This window comes from Prunus mume, linkage group LG2 (assembly GCF_029339155.1).
Source record: "Prunus mume cultivar Tortuosa linkage group LG2, ASM2933915v1, whole genome shotgun sequence".
NCBI lineage: Eukaryota > Viridiplantae > Streptophyta > Magnoliopsida > Rosales > Rosaceae > Prunus > Prunus mume.
Genome location: NC_142699.1, coordinates 24260876 through 24283493, shown reverse-complemented (window position 1 = coordinate 24283493; position 22618 = coordinate 24260876). Strand labels below are relative to the sequence as shown.

The 22618-nt window shown below is 38.5% G+C and overlaps 4 protein-coding genes across 4 annotated transcripts; 3 read left to right on the top strand and 1 right to left on the bottom strand.

The window, feature by feature from the left end:
- The first annotated feature begins 360 nt into the window (after window positions 1-360).
- Window positions 361-2819, top strand: SAG29 (senescence-associated gene 29). Its single transcript, XM_008223999.2, has 6 exons — window positions 361-615; window positions 1287-1323; window positions 1436-1646; window positions 1754-1915; window positions 2003-2122; window positions 2237-2819. The coding sequence occupies exons 1-6, from the start codon at window positions 561-563 to the stop codon at window positions 2498-2500; spliced, it is 849 nt and encodes a 282-aa protein (XP_008222221.1). The 5' UTR covers window positions 361-560; the 3' UTR covers window positions 2501-2819.
- A 708-nt stretch (window positions 2820-3527) lies between these two features.
- Window positions 3528-8265, bottom strand: PBS1 (Protein kinase superfamily protein). Its single transcript, XM_008223998.3, has 5 exons — window positions 7479-8265; window positions 6637-6854; window positions 5329-5518; window positions 4450-4841; window positions 3528-4320 (listed from the first exon to the last, which is right to left on the bottom strand). The coding sequence occupies exons 1-5, from the start codon at window positions 7600-7602 to the stop codon at window positions 3835-3837; spliced, it is 1410 nt and encodes a 469-aa protein (XP_008222220.2). The 5' UTR covers window positions 7603-8265; the 3' UTR covers window positions 3528-3834.
- A 5120-nt stretch (window positions 8266-13385) lies between these two features.
- On the top strand, window positions 13386-15841 carry EXO70C1 (exocyst subunit exo70 family protein C1). Its single transcript, XM_008223997.3, is given in 2 exon segments — window positions 13386-15318; window positions 15321-15841. Coding segments are annotated over 2 exon segments (2019 nt in total). The 5' UTR covers window positions 13386-13592; the 3' UTR covers window positions 15614-15841.
- Window positions 15842-21335: 5494 nt separating this feature from the next.
- Window positions 21336-22144, top strand: LOC103322114 (glutaredoxin-C1-like). Its single transcript, XM_008223996.2, has one exon. It carries the CDS (start codon window positions 21554-21556, stop codon window positions 21935-21937), a length of 384 nt encoding a protein of 127 aa, XP_008222218.1. The 5' UTR covers window positions 21336-21553; the 3' UTR covers window positions 21938-22144.
- Window positions 22145-22618: the final 474 nt, after the last annotated feature.

The window sequence follows — 22618 nt, the reverse complement described above, 5'->3', positions numbered from 1 at the left end:
TGCTTATATTAAAAAAGAATTATCACTTCCTAATTCATTTTAGGGTGATATTAATCAACAATTAACATTTTTTTTGGGGGGGGGTGATCCTAATTCCTATCAAAAGTGCATAGCTAGTGTGGTGAGTGCTAGCTCTATTGCCACGCGATGAGGTGGGGCACTTGGGGCTTCTATTTGTGGTTCAGTGAATGAGTTTGTGGTACACCACCTACTAATCCTCCATCTGTCATGCAACCAGAATGAATTCAATACGCACACCCCTTACTTATTTCTCCTTTTCCCTTTTTTCTTTTTTCTTTTCTTCTTTCCCACTTTATGTGTGTATATAAACAAAGCTGCGCAAACCCATCAACCATCCTCCTTACCACTCACTACTTCTCCATTCATTTTCTCTCTCTGCATGAGAATTGAGAATTGAGAATTGAGAATTGAGAAAGGGAGAGAGAGGAAGAGAGAGCTCTAGGGTTACTCATATCTTCACCAACTGAGTCTAAGCTTCTTCTTCTATCCTTTTAGTTTTCATTTTGTGAGAGAGAGAATTTCACTTTGAGTTTGCTATCATGGGTGCACTAGCAGACAGCCACCATCCTTGGGCATTCACATTTGGTATCCTAGGTAAACAAACATGCATTATACTTTGAGATATATATTTATTTTGACAAAAGCCATATGTCTAATGCACGAGAAGGGGAATTCAGACTGCCTTGGCCAATTGGTATGATCTGGATCTTCATTCTTTGAGATATATAACGTCTTCCATCAGCTCTCAGTGTGATGGAAACTGGGTTATAGCTAGCTTAGCTACACTAACTTAATTAGCTGGGTGTACCAAATTAATGAGCAAGACAAAAATATGATGCATGCGTCATATATATATTTGTTGAGTGTTACATACACTTGTTTGTTATTGTTATATTCTTCTCGGTAATGAGTCATCTTTATTTCTTAGTTGCCATTCGTTCATCTTTGGCAAAATCCAGAGGAGGAATTTAAATCCAAACAACCATAAATTTTCTAAATTTGACAATAAGTTGTCCAATTTTTTCTTCTAGTTCATTTACGGGTAAGTTTTTATATTTAAGTAACATTGTAAAGCAGTGTTATCTTGGATGATCAACCTTTCCTCATCACTTAGATAATTAAACCGTTTTTTTTTCTTTTTCTTTCTTTTATTGTAATCTTGGTTAGTTTAGAAATTCCATTTGAATGACCACACTTACATAAATATCTAACAATTTACAAAGAAGTGACCGGTTGATAATTAATATAATTTCTTTTGATGACAGGAAATGTAATCTCGTTCTTGGTTTACCTAGCCCCAATGTAAGTGACACGTACATATATATATATATATATATTATATTTATTTAAAAAGGGATACACACAGAGTTATATTTATTTAAATATCTTTCTTATTTTTTGGTGGTTGTTGCAGGCCCACATTTTATGGAATTTACAAGAAAAAATCAACTCAAGGTTTCCAATCGGTGCCATATCTGGTAGCATTGTTCAGTGGGATGCTTTGGTTCTACTATGCGTTGCTGAAAAAGAATGCTATGCTTCTCATCACCATTAACTCCTTCGGAACTGTAATAGAAACTATCTACATCGTCATGTTCATTTTTTATGCACCAAAGGATGCCAGGGTACGACACTTAATCATTTATTTCATTTGCGCGTACCGTGACTTAACGTAACGTAACGTAACGTAATTAATGTCTTAATTCAACAAATATTATTTTGTTTTTGGCAGAAATTCACCCTGAAACTATTTGGTTTTATGAACGTGGGGCTCTTCTGCTCGATCCTTGTCCTTTCACACTTTGCTGTGAGAAGTGAATACCGGGTCCCAGTTCTTGGCTGGATCAATGTCGCCATTTCTGTCATTGTTTTTGCTGCCCCCTTAAGTATTGTGGTAATTTTACTTAACTTAAATATCAATCCCATACAAATTAGAATTACTCTCTTTTAATTTATTAATTTAGTTATATATAAATTGCAGGCACAGGTCATCCGAACAAGGAGTGTGGAATTCATGCCATTTAGCTTATCATTTTTCCTTACATTGAGTGCCGTAATGTGGTTTTCCTATGGTCTTTTCCTCAAGGACATTTGTATTGCAGTGAGTAGACATAATTTATTTTCCATTTATATTATTCACTTAATTAATTAATTAGTATATAATTAACAACTAATTTTAATGATCATTTTCCTCTGTGATTTTTTTTGTTTGTAGATTCCAAACGTGTTGGGTTTTATTCTGGGGTTACTTCAGATGCTGCTCTATGCCATCTACAGAAACCGCGAACAGGTGATCATAGAAGATGATGAGAAAAAGATACCAGCTGCTGCTGCTGCTGATCAGCACGTGAAAAACGTTGTCGGTTTAACCACATTAGCAACTTCCGAGGTTCATCCGGTGGATCCTCCTCCGCATGACCACGACAAGAGCGTGGAGGTGGATTCAGGCTCTCACACTGCTGCAGCATCGTGTGCATAATTATATATATACAAGTCATGATGAATCCGGCGTCGTTTGATGTGTGTGAGCAGTGCAGGTAGCGCCCGCTCCAGGCCAAGACTGCATGTCGTTTCACATGTGCTTTGGTCCCTTTGGTTAATGTTTGTCTCTGCTAAATGCTAATTAATTCGCTGTGTCCATGCGTGGAACTGTGGGCAGTGCTATCGATGTATTAAGAAGTAACTGAGGAGGGTGGGAAGAAAGCTACAGCTATACCGTACGCTTGGCTTGGCTTCAATTCTACTCAGTATTATTATCATAATTATATTATTAATAATAACAATACTTAATTGTGATATGAGAGTATGCATATGAATCTATGATCAAGTTATTAACCAGAAATTTGACTTGATAAGTGAATTAATTACCACATGCCGTATAATGTCATGTGATGCATTGGCTAATGTGGTCCGTCTAAAATCTCATGATGTCATCCTTCTAGAATTACTCTAATTAATATAACATGTGTGAGAGTACTTTAATTAATGGTGCATCACTCACTCTGGCCCTCAAATGGAATAGCCTCCCATCCCTCTAAACTTTCATTTCATAAAAAATATGTATATATATACCAAAAAAAAAAAAAAGAAAAGAAAAGAAAAGAAAAAATTAATGGTGCATCCCCTTCTCTCTCATTCATGGCCCTGGCTAGCTATATATCACACACAACGGCTATGGCGTACTGCCATGGACATTAACCACAGCTTAGTATTAAGGATTGTCAAAATTCGAACTTGAGAGTTCTTTCAATATCAAGAAGAGAGAATTATACATTCTATTCTATACTTTAATTTTTTTGGAAGTTTAATTAAAAAGGAACATAGAAAGATAAGTTTTAACCGCAACGAAGAGCAATAATTTAAAGGATAAGAGAGGCAGGAAAGAAGAATAAAGTGCAAATTAATCCGGTTTCTTTGGGACATTAAGTCATTGAACACATGCATGGACGCATCACCAAAGAAACATGTAAAATACTCGATAAAACTCTGGTTGAAAAAGACTAGAATGCAGGGACAAACCACAGATATTTATTTATTTATTTGTTTAAAAAACACTACGAGCACAAGAGACAGAAGAATCACATAGCATTACCCAGACGTGTCTACTCTCAAAATTTTTAAATACGTCCTGTTTCTTCTGTTCTCATTCTCCTAGAAGATAATGTACAATTTCCATTTATGGGTTCCTTCTTCTTCTTTATGTTTGGATAAGAGGAAAGGAAAATAAAAATGGTTAAACTAGAAAACATGTTGGTCTGCTGATAAAGGAGGCAAGGAACTCATGACAAAGACGGTGCCTTGTACAATATGGCACTACAAATTAGTGCCATCAAAACTGCCTTGTGCACTCTGTCGTCTTTTCTCTCGCCAATTCTCTCCCCACATCTTGGCCTCAGCAACAGCTCGTTCTCTATCCAAATCCCGGTTTAGCATCCTCACGGTTTCCTTCGGGGAATCGTCCTTCTCAGAACCATCTAAATCCCATCTGCGTCCAGATCCTCCCCCTTCCTCATTTTTCAATATCCTTCCACCTCTCTCATCTCTGTGTCTTCTCTCATCCTTTTCTCCAGATCCTCTGTGGCCATGCCCTGAAGCCATGTTAGGGTCATATGACTGGTTGGCTAGGTAAGACAGAGCAGTGACCACATCCCCAATGAGAGGCCGTGTGGCAGCCTGTTCCTGGATGCACATGGATGCCACAGCAAGAGCTTGGTAGAGACCCCGCATTGGATACCGACCCTGCAGTCTTGGATCTGCCAATTTTGAAAACTTCCTTCGATCATTGAACAACGGACGTGCCTGCATAGACATAAAACCACTGCCGTTCAGTTATTTTCACCAACACAGAAACCATGCTTGGCAGCCCCACAGAGCCTGCACAACAAGAAGATAAGTTTCAGGCAATTATGCTAAGTAAGTAAAAATTACCCATGTGATAAGGTTCTGTTCTCCATGGGGCCGGTTGCTATCAATGGACTTACGTCCAGTAATCAGCTCCAGAAAGACTACCCCAAAACTGTAGACGTCAGACTTTACAGTCAATTGTCCAGTCATTGCATACTCGGGAGCACAATAACCATAAGTGCCCATCACCCTGGTCGACACATGTGACTTGTCTTCGGTGGGACCAAGCTTTGCAAGCCCAAAATCTGAAAGCTTTGGGTGAAATCCTTCTTCCAGCAATATGTTGGATGATTTGAAGTCCCTGTAAATAACTGGAGGGTTTGCCTTGTCATGCAGGTATTCCAATCCTTTGGCTGCACCAGAAGCTATTTTCATTCTTGTGTTCCAGTCCAATGGTTCCCTATCAGGTGGAAGATCTGCACAGGAATCAACATACTATTATAGGTGATTCATTCAAATCGTTTGGATACAATTCTGTTAGATTATTTGCATCTTTTAAATCAACATAAGGAAATCACCACAAGCAATATAAACAAATGTTCTTCTTTTTCCTTCTATTTTTTTACTGAGACGACATTTGATAAAAGAAAATACTTATATTTATGTATGCAATACTTTAAACTTCACCACTCATTCCAACATTGTAAATATTCCCTCATTTTTTTCCTTTTTAGAAAAAGAAACCGTTGAAAAAGCACTTCCACATAGCATGCAGCACATGTATTTGCCATATTTGCAGAGCAGAACTGTTGAATGTCTAAATAATTGAACACCATAAGGTGAATCCATGACCACTATTCACTAGTTGACATTAATGAAAAAGAAATTAGAAAGTAAAAAGTTCATAATGCGAGAAACAGACAATAAGCCAAAAGAAGGGGGGGAACAAAAAGGAAAAGATACCATGAAGGTGATCATCCAATGATCCTAAGGGCATAAATTCATAAACAAGAAGCCGCTGATCGCCATCAGCACAGTACCCAATCAGATTCACCAGGTTGGGGTGATGCAGAAGACTGAGCATGAGAACCTCAACCAGAAATTCTCTGTTACCCTGAAGTCCATTCCTATCCAACTGCTTAACAGCAACCACCTGTTAAAGCCATAAAACAAAGTTAAGAATCCAAAATCATCTCAAACATGTCACATGTAGTAAATACTGTGAAATCATGCTGCACATACATGACCTATTAGAAATGTCAGTGAATCTGCAGTCTAAATATATAGACAAAATTGCAAAATAGCACAAATGCTACCTGGGGGGTGTGTGCAATAGCCACCCAATGAAAAAAAAAATTTCAACAATTTGTCATCCAAACTTTACTTTTTGCGCTAGTCTCTGTCACCTTATGTGAGAATTTACGTCAAAATTCATCACATGACTTGCACGTGGACACATTTTCAAGGGCATTCTCGTCAATACCTCACCCATGAAAAAAATATAATTATAAAATAAAATAAATTCTAAATCTATTAGAATCTATAAATAAAAACTTGAGATAATATAAATAAATAAACAACTGAAAAGATTAAAGTGCAGCCCCATGGGAGATTGGAGGGAAAGAATGCTGAGGGCGGGGGGGAGGGGTTGGATGGGATGAGAGAATGTGGGTTGCAGGGGTCATGCTGGCCAGGAGGAGGAGAAATCGGGCTGGCTGAGGGGAGGTGGCTTGCCGGCTGGCAAATGCACATAGCCCTCAAAGTCGAGGTGGAATTTTTGCAATTTTTGCAAATATTTAATAATTCATGATGGATATCATAAGCATTGTATAACCTTGGCGTTTTGAGATGGATTGGAAAGTACGATATGGGGCCAAGAATTATAGCATTCTAGATTCTGAATGAGAAGTTTAACAACTGTGCTTTTCTTTTTTGATTTCTAACAGTGTCTAATAACCATCCTTATGACACTGAAAACTCTAGAATCTAGCTCACATTATAGCCTCGTCATTGGTAATTTAGTTATCTTTTTGTTGTTGAAATAATAAAGCAAAACCTAGAAGTCTTTGTTAGTACTTCATACAGCTATAGAATATAATTGCTAAATTTTTATTATTATTTTGATATACTGATTCCACCAGGTTACTAATGTTCAATATCTCACTCATGTTTCCTGTACTGATTGCCTCATTTGCTTCATTTCAAAAACTCAATCCTGTAATACCTGATCTCTGTATAAATAACAGATCATGCACCAGCAAAAGAATTTACCTGACCACTACTCTCAAGTCGCCCCTTGTATACACGCCCAAATCCTCCTTCCCCTATGAAAGACTCTGGCCTGAAATTCTTTGTTGCAGTCACAAGTTCACGAAAAGTGAAAATCTGAGCAGCAATTTGTACCCCAGGTACATCCTTGAGATCAGGCAATTTAGACCCCAGGTCCCTTTTGGAGCCTCCATTGCTTCTTGATCTCATTCTGTCTGCTCCTGCAAATACAATTGTAACAAATTAGTGTAGATCCCTAAGTATCATATCAGTCTCCCCTACACCTCCCTGAGTTCAACAAAACACTCGAAGCCAAAGATCCATTGGATTTGCAACAAAGGAAACTCAATGAAACCACAATCCCAATAGGAAATTATCGAAATTTGGCATGTTCTAAAACATATAAAGGACAGGTTATAAAATTCAGTTGTACTGTATTCAATTGGATGAAATTATGAATATCTATGTTAGTTCTTCAATTATGCAAATAAGCTACAACTTGGGACACCACCACTGGCTACCAATCAGATTGACCTGAACAATCAAAGTCATCATGAGATCTAATTTTACAAAAGATAGGAACAGTCTTTATGAACTATGTCAAAATCTGGTGGGGTCTACCTAAAACATATCAAATTTAGAACTCACAAACTTAATCAAACAATCAATCATGCAGCAAAGTAATATACAACAAAACCAAATAACTAAACGAAGAAGGCATCCTCAGCATGTTCTTCATAAAAAACGAATGAATGAGAAATACCCAGATCAGATCAAGCAACAAGACATTGAAATTACCAAATAATAAGGATTTAATGAAAGAATGAAAACTGCCTACAACTAACCAGAAGGCAATCTGGAAATGTTAGAAGAGACCGTTGGTTGACCCTGCTTCCGGTCATCAATTTCATTCACTGGATTATTCAGCTTCTCTTCCTCCTTCGAATCGAAACAAGGGAAACAACCCATTTCCCCAAATCAAAAAGCACACTTATTTTTTACTCGTTTCCAATCCAAAAATTGAAGGAGAAAAAAGAAAGAAAGAAAATTTATCCCAGATGTATCCAAAGCTCAATCAGAGTTTGGTTTTCCAATCCCTGTTTTACAACAACCCAATACGAGGCCCATTCAAATATCTGGGCAACTTTCTGTCTTTCTTTTCCTCTTTGTTGAAGCGATCAGGCAGATGCGGACGCTATCTAAAGGACAAAAGCAAACGAATCCAAGTCCACAAACACCAAAAACGATAACAAAGAGGAAGAGAATGAGCGAGAAGAAAAAAAAAATCCCAATCCTTTTGGGGCGTAAAAGAATCTGATAACGGGGTAGTGAAACAGAACTAAAACAAAAGGAGCCGGCTTTGTCTTCTCCTCCTACTGTACACACACAACAACAACACTTCCCTCCCTCTTTCTCTCTGAGGAGACTTTGACCAAAAAAATACAAATGGCAACTCTGTATCTTTCTTCTCTCTAGATTTTCGCAAAAAGTTAAATTTTAACCGAGCAAGGTAAATCTTAGGGTGTTTGGTTTTTCAGACAGATGGAGAAGCCAGCAACGTTGTAAAAGTTAGAAAAATAAAAGGCTCAAGAACAAGTGGTGTGGATGGGATGGGAGCCGGTTAAGCGCAAAGACGTGTCAAATGGCGGGATTGGCGGACTACACAAAGACTGTACCAGTGTAGTCTTTTGTGCCAAACGGGTCCGATTCATGTGTTGGCCCACACCCACGCGGGAAATATGATACGCGTGTGTACCTCCATATACGCACTTCGGCACCTGGTACCAACTTGAGGTATCGTCCATTAAGCAATGGAAGCAAAAGCATGTTGAAGAAGATAATCAATTTTCTTTAACTTGTCAACTACTTAATATAATAAAGGCTTTTTAGGAGCCACTTGAGCTTTAGTCCCTCAACTTTTTAAATGGCTTTTAAAGTCTCTCAACTCTACTTTCATTTGTAACAAAAGTCCTAGACTAACTTATGTTACTTTTTTCCATCAAAATAGGGGCAAATTGGTCCTTTTAAATGTTTAGCCATTTTTTGTTTTCTAAATGAATTTAAATTTAAAAATTAAACAATTAAAATAAAGAAAATAAAGTAAACTCAACCCCCAACTTGAAGGAGATAGTGGCGCCATCAAGCTGAAGGAGATGGTGGCGTCGAGTGATGTATGACAAAATATGGGTTAATTATGGTGTAAAAAATTAATTAAAATAAATTTGCTCAAAGTTGGAAGGAAATCGTGCAAGAGAGAAAAATTTCAATTAAATGTCAATTATGGGGCTATGAAAAGAAGGAAGGCTTATCATTGAGATTTTCTAATTGATTGAGTAAGTTTGAAGTAATTATGATTCTATCAAGATTTGTATTTAATTTAATATTTTGAAGAATCAGTTATCTATTAGGATATTATTTTCCTAATATGATTTTAGCTATGATTTTTATTATGTTCTTGTTAGCTAAGTTAGAACCTAGGTTTTCCTACGGTTTTAGGGTTTCTTTGTTTTATGTTTAATGTATTTGTCAATTTATCATCTTATTTTCAATCAATATATTTGAGGTTTACTCAATTTCTCTGGTGGATTCCAATTTGTTGGTGCATTCTTCAAACAACATGGGGAATTATTTAGAGCTATTAATCAAATCATTAAGGATATGGATCATGCATTCTTCTCTTTATTAGTTGATGAATCGTGTGATGTGTCAATAAAAGAACAAATAGCGGTGGTGTTTCGTTATGTGGACAAAAGTAGGGATGCAATTGAAAGGTTTGTAGTGTAACATTCCACATTGACCAACAGAAAGGGGGTGATGTGCCTTATATGTACATGCTCACCTCCATCTAGCACGAGGCTTTTGGGAGCTTATTGGCTTCCAAGTCATGAGAATTCGAAGTTAAGCGAGTTTGAGCTAGAGTAATCCCAGGATAGATGACCCACTGGAAAGTTGCTTATGAGTTCCCAGAAACAAAACCGTGAGGGTATGGAAGGGTCTAAAGCCGATAATATCATGCTATGGCGGAGCTGATCTGGAGTGTGACATAATGGTATCATAACCACTCTGCTGTGTGGTACGAGTGTGCTGATGAGGACATCGGGCACCTAAGGGGGTAGATTGTAACATCCTCCGTCGACCAACGAATAGGAGATGATGTGCCTTATATGTACATGTCCACCTCTATATAGCACGAGGCTTTTTGGGAGCTCACTGACTTCGAAGTCATGGGAATTCAGAAGTTAAGCAAATTTGGGTAGAGTAATCGCTAGAGTAATCCCAGGATGGGTGACCCACTGGGAAGTTGCTAGTGAATTCCCATAAACAAAACTGTGAGGGCATGGGGGCCCAAAGCGGACAATATCGTGCTACGGCGGAGCCGATCCAGGGTGTGACATGTAGGCATTCAACGTGTTTGCGACACTACATCAAACTCACTAAAGGAGGCTATTGACACATTGTTTTCAAAAAAGGAATTGAGCATTTCCATGTTAAGAGGACAATGATATGATGGAGCTAGTAATATGAAGGATGAGTTCAATAGTCTTAAAACACAAATTTTGAGAGAAAATCCTTGTGCCTATTATATTCATTATTTTGTACATCAACTTCAATTAGCTTTTGTGGCTTAGCAAAGGGAAATGATGATATTGCCACTTTCTTCACATCTTGCAATAGCTTAGTTAATATTGTTGGAGCATCATATAAGCGTCGTGATATGCTTAGAGATCAACTACAAAAGTATATTACAGAAGCTCTTGAAAAAGATACTCTTCCAACAGGGGGAGGCTTAAATCAAGAAACTTGTCTCAAGCATCTCGGCGATACACGTTGAAACTCACATTATGGTACAATACTTAGTATAATTTCCATGTTCAAATTTGTGGTGAAAGTGCTTAAATTGATTATTGAAGATGACTTCATTGATAATATTGGTGAAGCAAATAGGTCATTGAGATAAATACAATCTTTTGAGTTTGTATTTTACCTATTTTTCATGCGATCTATATTGGGAGCCACAAATAATTAGTCACAAGCATACAAAGGAAAGACTAAGATATTGGGAATGCAATGACTTTAGTCAAAAATTGCAAGGACCAACTACAACATATGAGAGAGAATGCATTTGAAGCCTTGCTTGATCAAGTATCTCATTTTGTGGCAAACATGATATTGAGGTTCCAAACATGGATGATACATATGCAGCTTAATGGAGATCACATCGGAGAGCTCATATAATAACACACCTCCATCATTATCGCGTGGATATCTTTATTCAAATCATTGAGAGGCAACTTGCGGAATTAAATCATCGCTTAGTGAGGTAAGTACTGAGTTACTTCTTTGTTTGACATGTTTGAGTCCAAATGATTCATTCATAGCTTTTGACAAACAAAGCTACTTCGTTTTGCTGAATTTTATCCTCAAGATTTTACTTATCGAGATCTTTTGGCACTTGAAGATCAATTTAGGATTTATATTCATCATATGCATACAAGGATCAATTTTTCTTAATTGAAAGGGATTGGTAGCCTTGCAAGAAAAATGGTGGAGAAAGGATTGCATATAACATTTAATTATGTTTATTTACTTCTCACATTAGCCTTAAATTTACCGATTGCAACAGTTTCTGTGGAGATAATATTTTATGCTATAAATATTGTGAAAGGTCTAGTTCGCAATCGAATGAGAAATTAATGGTTGAGTAATAGCGTACTTGTTTATATTAAGAAATATGTGTTTGTTTGTATTGATAATAACTCTATAATGTGACGTTTTCAGAATATGAAAACTCATCTTGGACAATTGTAATGTGGTTTTTTTTTTCTTCTATTAATTATAAATTATAATATTATAATTTCAATTTTTTTTTTGTCTATTTTGTATAGAATATTTTCAACCTTTTAGACGTTAATTCATGGAAAAAAAATTCCTGAATCCGCCACTATAAAAGAGTTCGGATGATGACAAGAAGGATTGACTCTAGCTAAAATGTTCCTTTTCTCTCTTTTTTGATTAGCAGATCTCTCTCAACAAAAATGTTCCATACTTGAGAGATGCCACACGCCTGGTCTATAAAATTTTGGGCTTGTGTTGTGCGTATGCCATGATGATGATGATGGATGGATGGACGGTAGAGAAGTAGAAATGGCATAGCACCGACAACATTCGAATGGGATGCCGAAACAAAATGGGAATGAAGGGTCATGATTGATTGCTGTAGCTAAGATTCTAAATTGTGATAATATATCCCAATTTTTATTATTCCTATCAGACTACAGTGAAGATTCTTTTCTGACGTTGTCAGATTTTACATAGGAAGGTCACTTCATTTGTTTTACTTTTTCTTTATGAACATGGCCGGCTGCAAAAATAAGTGTATTGGGCCTTGGCCCATACGCAAAGATTTTCCAACTTATTTTTTCTGTAAAATCTTTTATTAATTTTCCCCGTTGGCGGCTATGGCATTGCGAACATAAGTTGTTGGATTTTAATAATAAAAAGTTTATAATTCAAGTGATTAAGAATATGTCATGTACTCAATTATCGTCTCTTTCGATCTTGCTTGTTTAAGGAAAATAAACATAAAAATAAAGAAAATGAACATAATGCATTGGTAATTTGGTAGGTGAAAATGGATGATAGAAATGCTGGGAGATTGGGCCATCCCTCCCAACAGGATGAAGTACCATTGTCGACGATTGTTTGAACTGTCAGTACTCTCGTGGTGTTGTCAAAGAGGATGGTGGACATAGGCCCAAGTTGCCTCTACTGTTTTGTTTCCCAATGCGCATGTGCTAATATTAATACTCGTCCATAGTCAAGCATGGTATTTGTTGGGATTAAATACATGGGATTGTAACGTGTATCATTCACAATCTTAGATGATATTATGACAACATAACTCCTGCTTGGGGGGTTGGTGCATTCCCCAGCTCTAGAGTCTAATACACAAATTCTTCTAGATTGCTAGGCCATTTTAGGATTTTTGGCTTCGTTTTGTGGGCCGGTGGTTTTTTCGGATTTCAGTTCAAGAGGAATGCTATTTATTTTCCCCTCTTACCTTCCTCTTTTTGCCTTTGTCATTTAGTTCATCCCATTAAATTCATAATTAAAATACTAGTCCAATATAGGGCTTATTTGAGTGTTTCTGAATGGCTAAAAGCATTTTTTCACAACCAAAAAAGTTTCTAATAACATTTAACAAAAGCACATGAGAATCACTTCCAAGTGCTTATTTAGGAATCATTGGATTTTTAATATTTTTTTTTTGTGAAGACGATCCCATAATTAGAATATATTAATTCGTGTCGGCCCATCAACCCAAGTCATGAATGTGTCCAGGAGAACCAAATAAAGATCCAAAATTAAATTAGCCCAAGCCTTGAATTGTACATTGGAATTGAAAAGAAACATTGCAAATTGGTAAAGCAGAGAACGTGACCACTCCTTCCAAGTCCAAACCTGAATTTTCTTTTGCACACGATATTATTATTTTTGTGCAACAAATTGAACATGAGGATGCACGATTGGATTCGTCGGAAAATATTGAACATATTTGGAATAAATTAATCATAACGAAGAGCGATTGATGCAAAAAGAGTGGAATAGTGGTGGGAAGCACAAATGACAAGTGCAAGTGAACGGTCAACAGACCAACTTCCACCTCCCGAAAAACATTAACATCTCCCCCCCAAAAAACATCAAAATCCATTCCTATCTCCGCATATCTCTCCTTCACTAATTTTGGTTTGCTCCTGTTGTGGATCCTAATTTTCCCACTTTTCCAAAATTCCATTTTCTTTGTTGCAGGGCAGCTATCAAAATTAACAGAAATTAAAATTTATTTTATTAAAAAAATAAAAACTAAAGGAAGAAGAAAAGCTTGCCCAATTGCATTGCAACGCAATTTATCTGTCTGGAGAATTGATTTAAGGCAGTGCTTGGTGGGAACGGACTTGATGGAGAAAATCGCAGCGGCGCCTGAAAAGTTCGTCAGTTTTCCAAGACATTCGAGCAAGAAGAACATCCTCTTTTCGAGTCCAATCACACCAAGACGCTACGAAACCATTGATGAAGAAGATCCACCCGAATCCCAAGACCCAGATCAAGACCCCAACTCCTCCAATCAAACAGCCACCGAATTCCGCCTCTCCGAGGTTCTGGAAGAAGTCGATTGCTTCCTGGCCTCTTTCTCCGAAGCCAAAGAAAATGGCAACAGCGACCCGATGGAGGAGCTGGAGGTCCCTGACTCCGTCGAGTCGCTATCCAAAACTGTCGAGTCCATGATAAACAAATACGGCCGCAGCCTCGCCAGGTTCGGGGAGAATGAAGACGACGACGAATCGTTCATCAACGCCGTGACCTGTATTTCCAGAATTTCAACAATGTTGGACGATTTCTCTTCCAGTTCCAAAACTAATGCGACCTTAAACCGGAGCAGCACAGTCCTGCAACGTGCCATGGCCCTATTGGACGAGGAGTTTCGTAACCTCCTCCTCCTCGATCAGCAAGATGCGAATGCTGCCAAATCGGATTATAATCTGGAGCAGAGCTTCTCCAGCAAGATCACCTCCAAGCTCTCCTCCTTCAACAGCAACAGCAGCGGCTCCAGTCACGATTCGGTTCGGGGACAGCAACCACAACCCGAACCAGACCGCCTTGATGAGTTTCCTTCCTTCTCCGAGGAGAGCATCTCCACCATGAACAAAATCGCCACCACCATGATCACCGCCGGCTACGAGAACGAGTGTTGCATGGTCTACAGCATCTCGCGGCGCAACGCCTTCAAATCGGCGCTCAACGATATCGGCTACGAAAGCATCAGCATCGACGAGGTCCAGAGAATGCCGTGGGAGTCCCTCCAGGCAGAGATCGCCACGTGGATCAGCGTCGTCAAGCTCTGCTCCTCCGTCCTCTTCTCCCGCGAGCGGAAGCTCTGCGACGCCGTGTTCTCCGGCCACAAATCCTTATCCGAGTCCCTATTCTGCAACCTCGCCCGCGCCGTCGCTATCCAGCTCTTCAACTTCGCCGACGCCGTCGTCCTGACGAAGCGGTCGCCGGAGAAGCTCTTCACAATGCTCGACATGTACGAGACGCTCCGGGATCTGGTCCCGGCGATCCTAGAATCGTACCCGGAGGACATCGGGAAAGAGCTGATCTCGGAGGCGGAGGCGGCCAGGAACCGCCTCGGCGAGGTAGCCGTGAGTATCTTATGCGATCTCGAAAACTCGATCAAGAGCGACAACGGAAAAACTCCGGTGCCGAGTGGCGCAGTGCACCCCTTGACGCGCTACGTCATGAACTATCTAAAATACACCTGCGAGTACAAGGACTCGCTAGAGCAAGTGTTCGTGGAATTCGAAAAGACGCACGGGACCCCCGGAACGACATCGTCCCCGTTCCAAATGCAGTTACTTACGGTTATGGACATGCTGGACAGCAACCTGGACATGAAGTCCAGGCTGTACAGGGACCCGGCGCTGCGCTTCATTTTCTTGATGAACAACGGGCGGTACATCATGCAGAAGGTGAAGGGGTCCACTGAGATCCACCAACTGATGGGCGACACGTGGTGCCGAAAACGGTCAACGGACCTGAGGGGTTACCACAAGAACTACCAGAGGGAGACGTGGGGGAAGGTGTTGCAGTGCGTGAACCATGAGGGTTTGCAGGTGAGCGGGAAGGTGTCAAGACGGTGATCAAGGAGAGGTTTAAGTGCTTCAACACGTTGTTCGACGAGATACACAAGACGCAGAGCACGTGGGTGGTGAGCGACGAGCAGCTGCAGTCGGAGCTTAGGGTTTCGGTTTCGGCGGTGGTGATCCCAGCGTACCGGTCCTTCTGGGGGAGGTTCAGGCAGTACTTGGAGGGGACGAAGCAGGCGGAGAAGTATATAAAGTACCAACCGGAGGATATTGAGAATTTGATTGATGACTTGTTTGATGGGAACAATACTTCAATGATGAGGAGGAGGACGTGATAATTTTGAACAACGAATTCCCAATGTTTTGATCGATTAACTCATGCCAGCTGGTGGAATTTTTTTTTCTAGAGATGGATTAATTTTGAGCAAATTTTCTGTTTTCTTTGTGTTCCTTTCTGTTCAGTTTTGGCAGATCGGGATTTATGTATCTTGTAAACTATATGTTGGACTTATTTGGGTTTTGATCATGTAGAAATCTCACACCAAGTTTTGATCGGTTTGCAAGGAGCGCGCCAAATTTCAAAAACCCAATAAGGAATTTCTTCAAATCTTTCTCCTTTCCTTCAAAATCTTATCTTTTACATTTTAATTCCCTCAATCTGCTGAGTTGCAACACTAGGTTAATGTTTTTGTCTTCTTAATCAAATGAAAGCTCACCAGCTTTAGGCCAGGAACTTTAGATTTGATTCGGGCTTGTATTGTTTTGTGTACATGTTGTGTGTTACGTATGTTGGGCTGTGTTGGCTTTGGTGTTTTGTGTTATGGTTGGCTTGGCTTATATAAGGCTCTCACCATAGAATCATTCTGTTTTGAACTTTGTGTCTTATATGTTAGTCCATTTTCATGAACTAAACTTAGCCTATTGTGCCTTTCTATTGTAACAGGTTGGTTTCTAACATGTTTTCCTATAATTCAATGTGAATGTTCTTAAGAAATTTGGTGATGTAAAGGGAAGATTGCATTCATATGCCAATCATAGATACTATATTTTTAAAATGTTAGACATTAATGTATATCAGAAATTCCACAAATGTGGAATAACAATATATTGTGATAGGAAATCAAGGGAATATTTTATTTTAGTTTGTTTATTTAAATGATTGTTAATTACTATTTAAACCTCATTGTGGTGGTCTCCTCTCTCTCTCTCTCAAGGACGGAATCATGAATTTTTCAACGGTGGGATAGTTAAAGTTATTACCTTAAAATCTAATGATATATATATATATATATATTACAGTTTCTATAGTCTTTGTAGAAATAAAAGTATACATTAAATCATATAAATCACGCTAATTCATAATTTCATTGACTAAATTTCAATACGCTTTTTTCTTTTTATACAAGCGATATTTGTGGAGGGGGAGAATCGGACCTAAGACCTCGAGTGCATGACTAAATGCTAATTTCCAATAAGGTTTAACATTAAAAAAAAAATTTACTTATTAATGAAACCAAAAAGCACATATTATAAAATAAAAAATATGTTCAACAACATAATTAAAACTGTACCTATTTTAATGTGTATCTTTATTGATGTCTTGCAACTAAACTCATGAAGAATTGAACTTTAATGGAGTAGTAATAGGTTCATACATATTGGGCTATGTTTAAAAAAGTTAAATATATAGGTTTGATTTTTTTAATCCCCAAAACTCTCCTAGTCATTAAGGAACTCTCTCTCTCTCTCTCTCTCTCTCTCTGGGGCTAAGAAAAGGAAATGTGTCTATTTTTCTTCAATGTCAAGGTAAAGAACGGCATAATAATGGAAATGTGTTTCATTTCTTCAATTTGCCAAAGCAATATGTCAAACTCCTTAATTTTTTCCACGCAAGTTCAAACTCCCTTCCTATATATTAAAATAGTTTTAGAATATCGTCATTATTAAAAGAAAATGAAAATACAAGCAGATGGAGACTTTGGAAAAAATAGTTGACAAATTATATCTTATCAATTAATAGTACGAATTGGCCTCGTGTTTTAGTCCTCATACTAATCATTCTTAGATTGTATGAGAGGGCCTCATGTCAGAAAATCAATATTGACAAGTCAGCGGCTTGTTTTAGTCCTCATACTAATTCTATGATGAAGCAATTGATTTCCGAATTGTTGGGGGTGTGGATTGTGAATTGTCATGAGTGTTACCTTGGTTTGCCTATGATCGCCAAGAGGGACAAATCTTAGATGTTTAATCATGTGAGGGAACAGTTGTGGAAAAAATTAAATGCTTGGAATACGAAGTTATTATCTGCTGCCGGAAAAGAAGCGTTGATCAATGTAGTAGGGCAGGCTTTTCCTATATATATTATGGGAGTCTTTAAGTTGCCCTAAGATTTATATCAGGAACTGTCTGCCATGATTGCCCGGTTTTGGTGTGGAAGGGCAGGGAGGAAAGGAATTCCTTGGATGGGATGGTGGAACTTTGAAGTTTTTAACAAGGCAATGGTGGCTAAACAGGCGTGGCAGATTTTAGAATATCCTACTATTGCATGTGGAGCTTGGCGTGTTTGGAAGATTCGCAATGATCTATTGCATGGGAAGAATGAACCACAGATGGATGTGATCGTGGAGAGCACTCTGAAGATGCATGCTCCATTCAAAGCCAATGTTGAGCGGCTGCGAAATTCTGTTGCTTCTCTATATGTGAAGTGGATTAAGCCACCGACCCAAACTCTCATTCTCAACTGTGATGGTGCTGTTAGTAGAGACAGAAGTGGCCTGGGTTTAGGGACTGTTGCCGAGATTATGTTGGAAATTTTCTGTGTGGGTTCATTGCTGCTGGGGCCTCATGGGTTGGATGTGTTAGAAAATTATAATATTTATATTTAAGTATTTAATAATTGAATAGAAATTAAATTGTGGGACCCAAGACTACTTTAAGTACATGACTTTTATGAATTTGTATGTATCAATTAGGAATAGTTAATGTTCTTAACCGATGAAAAATAAAATATTATTTATTTTGTTTGTGAATAAAATAATAATACTTTATGTGAAAAGTTGCATTATTTCATAGAAATTGAAACATTGCACTTCTTGGCTTAAGTTACATTATTTCATAGTAATTGAAACATTGCACTTCTTGGCTTATAGTTGTAATATGAAAAGACACATTTGTTGATATTTTTCAGTCACATCTTTTTTGAATAGAGGCCTTGTTGCCTATAAATAGAGAAGGTCCTACAACATTTCATTCATCCAATTGTCATCCAACAATAGTAGTTTTTAGAGCATTCATAGCATTATATTTTCATAAATATAGTGAGTTAGTAAGAGAGAATTCATATACAAGTTTGAGTTCGCATGTCTTGGGGATTGTAGTGCTACTTCAACAAGAAGTCGATCGTCGTATTCTAGGAGACGTTTGCCAAGCAAATCCTAAAAGTACCTGTGATGAGGCAATTTTATTCTTAAGAAGATAGAACCAAGTTCTAGACTTGATCATTTGTAAAGTATTCTTAATTTTCCTTGTCGTTATTTTTCTTGTATTTATTTCTAATTTATAATAAAGTTTTATTTTCAAAATTCTGTAAGTATAACAATTATCTTTACTTTTACCAACAGGATGTGCTAGGTACGGAGCTGGTGGCGTTATGTGAAGGCCTTATGATGATAAGGTTTAAAGGTTTTACCCCTTTTTTGTTACTTCAGACTCAAAAGAAGCATTGTCTATGCTCAAGGTTGGGTTGGAGTAGTGGAGTAACATTGATATTGTGGTGGAGGATATTCGACGTTTGCTTGTTGATAGGGAAGCATAACCTAGATGTGGCACATGCATTTGCTGAATTTGGGTTAAAGGAAAGCACAAGGTAATTTTGGGAAGGTGCTGCTCCACCTTGGTTGGTGGCAAGATTGGAACATGATTTAGATTTGGCCTAGTCTGTTTATTTGTTTATTAGGGGGGGGCAGTGGTACTCTTTTTCTTTGGAGGTTTTTATGGCAAGGTTTTAATGATGCCATATTTTTGCCTTTCACTTGTTTTGCTATCGAATTTATTTTTGAATTCAGTAATTTTCGCAAAAAATTTCAACATATTGGTCTTCCAAAGTTTGGTGCATTGTAAGTTTTTCCCAGTTGAATGAAGTTACTTGTTTTGATAAAAAAAATAAAAATAAAAAAAATTAATAGTACATATTAGAGTCAGATGCAGTCCTTTGACAACAAATTTTTTTTTTATAAAAAAATCAGATGCAGCCCATTGGGCAAGGTGCAAATGAAGGTATCATTAGCAATGTAGACAGTTATGAACTTCTCCTTTCATCCCATCCCTTGTTTCACACTTCCCTTCCAACTTCTTCCATATTGCTTATTCGTAATTGTTTGTGTAATTTAAAAGTTTAAAATATATATTATCTTTGGACAGCAAAAGATAGAACATGTTCTGAATAGTTCCTTTTTCTAAGATTATTATTCTACATCCAAATCAATGTTCGGACTGAGAACAATGCGAAATCCTTTACTTACTTATTGACTTGTAAAAAGTAATGAGTTTTCGAGTAAACTGAGGAGCCAGGCCAAGGGACGTTCTGCTGCCTCTGCATTCTTTCTCAAAGATTAACCAGTTACCACTGTTGCAATTTAAAACAGCGTGAGAGAAGAGAGAAGCACAGAATTTAAAGTAAATTTTGTGGTCGGGACCTAAAGACCCCAGCCCAATCCCCAACTAAATTAAAGCCAAAATCTATAGAATAGAGAGAGAGAGAGAGAGAGAGAGAGAGAGAGAGAGAGTAAAAAGACGCCCACATCCCGCTGCATGCAAACTGTGCCCGCCGCCCGACTGTGAGTCTGCTCTGCAGCAGGCCACGCCTTGCTCTCTATTCTTTTTTGTGTTTTGTTTCTGTTCTTTCTCTAAAATCGATATCCAAGTCAACTGTTGCTTTGTCATTGCCTTACTTGGACACACTACTAAATCCCAGGTTTTGTTGTTGGTGTTGTTCTTGCTGTTTTTACATTTACATATATTTTAATATTTCAATCCCAAATTGACCCAAATCAAACTTATCTTAATATATGTAACGTATATAAAAGGTAAAAATGAACATGAAAAATAAAAGTTATAGGGGTTAGTGGAAGAAATTAATAGTAATCAAGTATATATATATATATATATATATATATATATGTACACTAGTATCAAAAAATAACGCATGCAGGAGGGTTGAAGTGTTTTGGGGTATTGCAATTGCATGCGTTACCAGAACCTCATCAATACTATTGTAAAAGCCATTAACTATAATTAATTCATTAAGCAGACACAATTCCACAAAAAAAGAAGAAAAAAAAATAATTGACACACACACACTGGCATAATGCATGGCATGCTAGATGTTGCAGCACTACTTTTTCATGGGATGGGATTTGCACAGTTACACTGTTGCTGGAAGAGGTCAAAATTCACAAACCCAAGAACCGTTGATCATCATCATCATGTTCTCTGTTCTTCTTCGAATCCAAATCCAAAATCCAAAAATCCAAATGAAAAGAAAGAAAAACGAGGCAGACATGCGCGTAAGGGTCACGTCAGAATTGTAAAAGCAGTTTTGGTCATAATATAAACTACACCCGACAACAAGGACCAACGCAGCCGTCTAATATCTCTGTGCTCTGTGTGTGGATGCCTTGCCTTTGCTACTAAAAAGCCTGGGTTTCCAACAAAACCTGAAAAAGCGCTTAATTTTAGCTTAAAATGGAGCTGCCAATTGCCCTTCCCTACGCCCTACCGTAGACAAAACTACCCCATACGCCGCCTTCCTCCCCTGACATCGCCGCTTCTACTCCCATCCCCTACGACGTATTTCTACTTTGTCTACGTCTACGCTCCTCGTCCTTGTACGTTGTTGTACAGACAACAATCCTTTTAAAGCAAAATCCACGAGGTCCCCTTAGCACGCCCTGCGACAACAAACAGACAAACCAATTAACCCTTTTAAACAACCCCCCTCCCTTCACAATTACCATATTACCCCTCGCCACCTTCCCTATAAAATCCCCATCCCACTCTTCAATTGTCTAAGTTGTGCAACACCTTCTCACACTCTTTTGTCTCAAACAACAACTTCTCTGGTCTCTTCTTCTCTTGTCTTCTGCATTTTTCAACAGTCCTCAAGTTTGGTTTGTGGGTTTTGAGAGCATTTTTCAATCATCTTCAAGTTTGGTTTGTGGGTTAGTTTTGTTAATTGAGAGGAGAGAGAGTAAGAGTAGTGCAATATTATTATAATGATGCATTATCAGCAGGCAGAGGCGTCGTGGGGTTACTATGTGCCGGTGAGGATGAGCATGGGGGACCCACTGGAGCGGGTGGCGAGGCTGGCGGCGAAGAGCGCGGTGGTAATATTCAGTGTGAGCAGCTGCTGCATGTGCCATGCTGTCAAGAGGCTCTTCTGCGGGATGGGGGTCAATCCGACGGTGTATGAGCTGGACCAGGACCCCAGAGGGAAGGAGATCGAGAGGGCTCTCATGAGGTTGCTCGGCAACTCGCCGGCTGTTCCGGTGGTTTTTATTGGCGGCAAGCTAATCGGCACCATGGACAGAGTCATGGCTTCCCATATCAATGGCTCCCTGGTCCCCCTTCTCAAGGAGGCTGGGGCCCTCTGGCTCTGATCTGATGAGCATCTCTAGTTGACATGTCACAAGAAAGAAAAAAAAAAAAAAAAAAAAAGGAAGAGAAGGAGTGAGCTTCAGAAGTGATTTTCATGATGATGTCCTGTTGAAATACATTGGAATGCTTTATGTTAATTTCACTTGCATTTTCTACTCCAATGGAAATTCTCCGATATATATATTTAAAAAAAAAAAAAAGTTCAGATTTTGAGGTGTTCTATATGGAAATTCTCAGCCATTAGTTGAGGATAATCAAGCCAGTAATCGACATGATTTTGGCATTTTGTTCGGTATCTGTAGTTTTGGCCGTTGTACCAGAATTAATGTCGATCAGGTAAAGTGGCTCTTCAAACTTAAATACTTACAATTATAATGTTTTGTTGATCGGCCACCTACATTCCTGCTGCTGCACTGCACACAGTGATGATGTCGGCTACAGTGTGTCCCATGGCGGGCCATGGCCAAATCCTGACCTACAACACAACAACTATCACTGATTGCTACGTCATCAACACTTCCAATCCAAACCCTGTTTCGTAATCAATTGTAATTTGCAAAAACAACGTCCAAAAAGAAATTTTGCTTTTGGGCTTTTTGATGGAACGTCTACAATCGGGCCCAATTCTTGTTTCGGGAACAAAGCCCAAGCAACTGAGAGAGGCTTTGATTTACTGCTGTGGC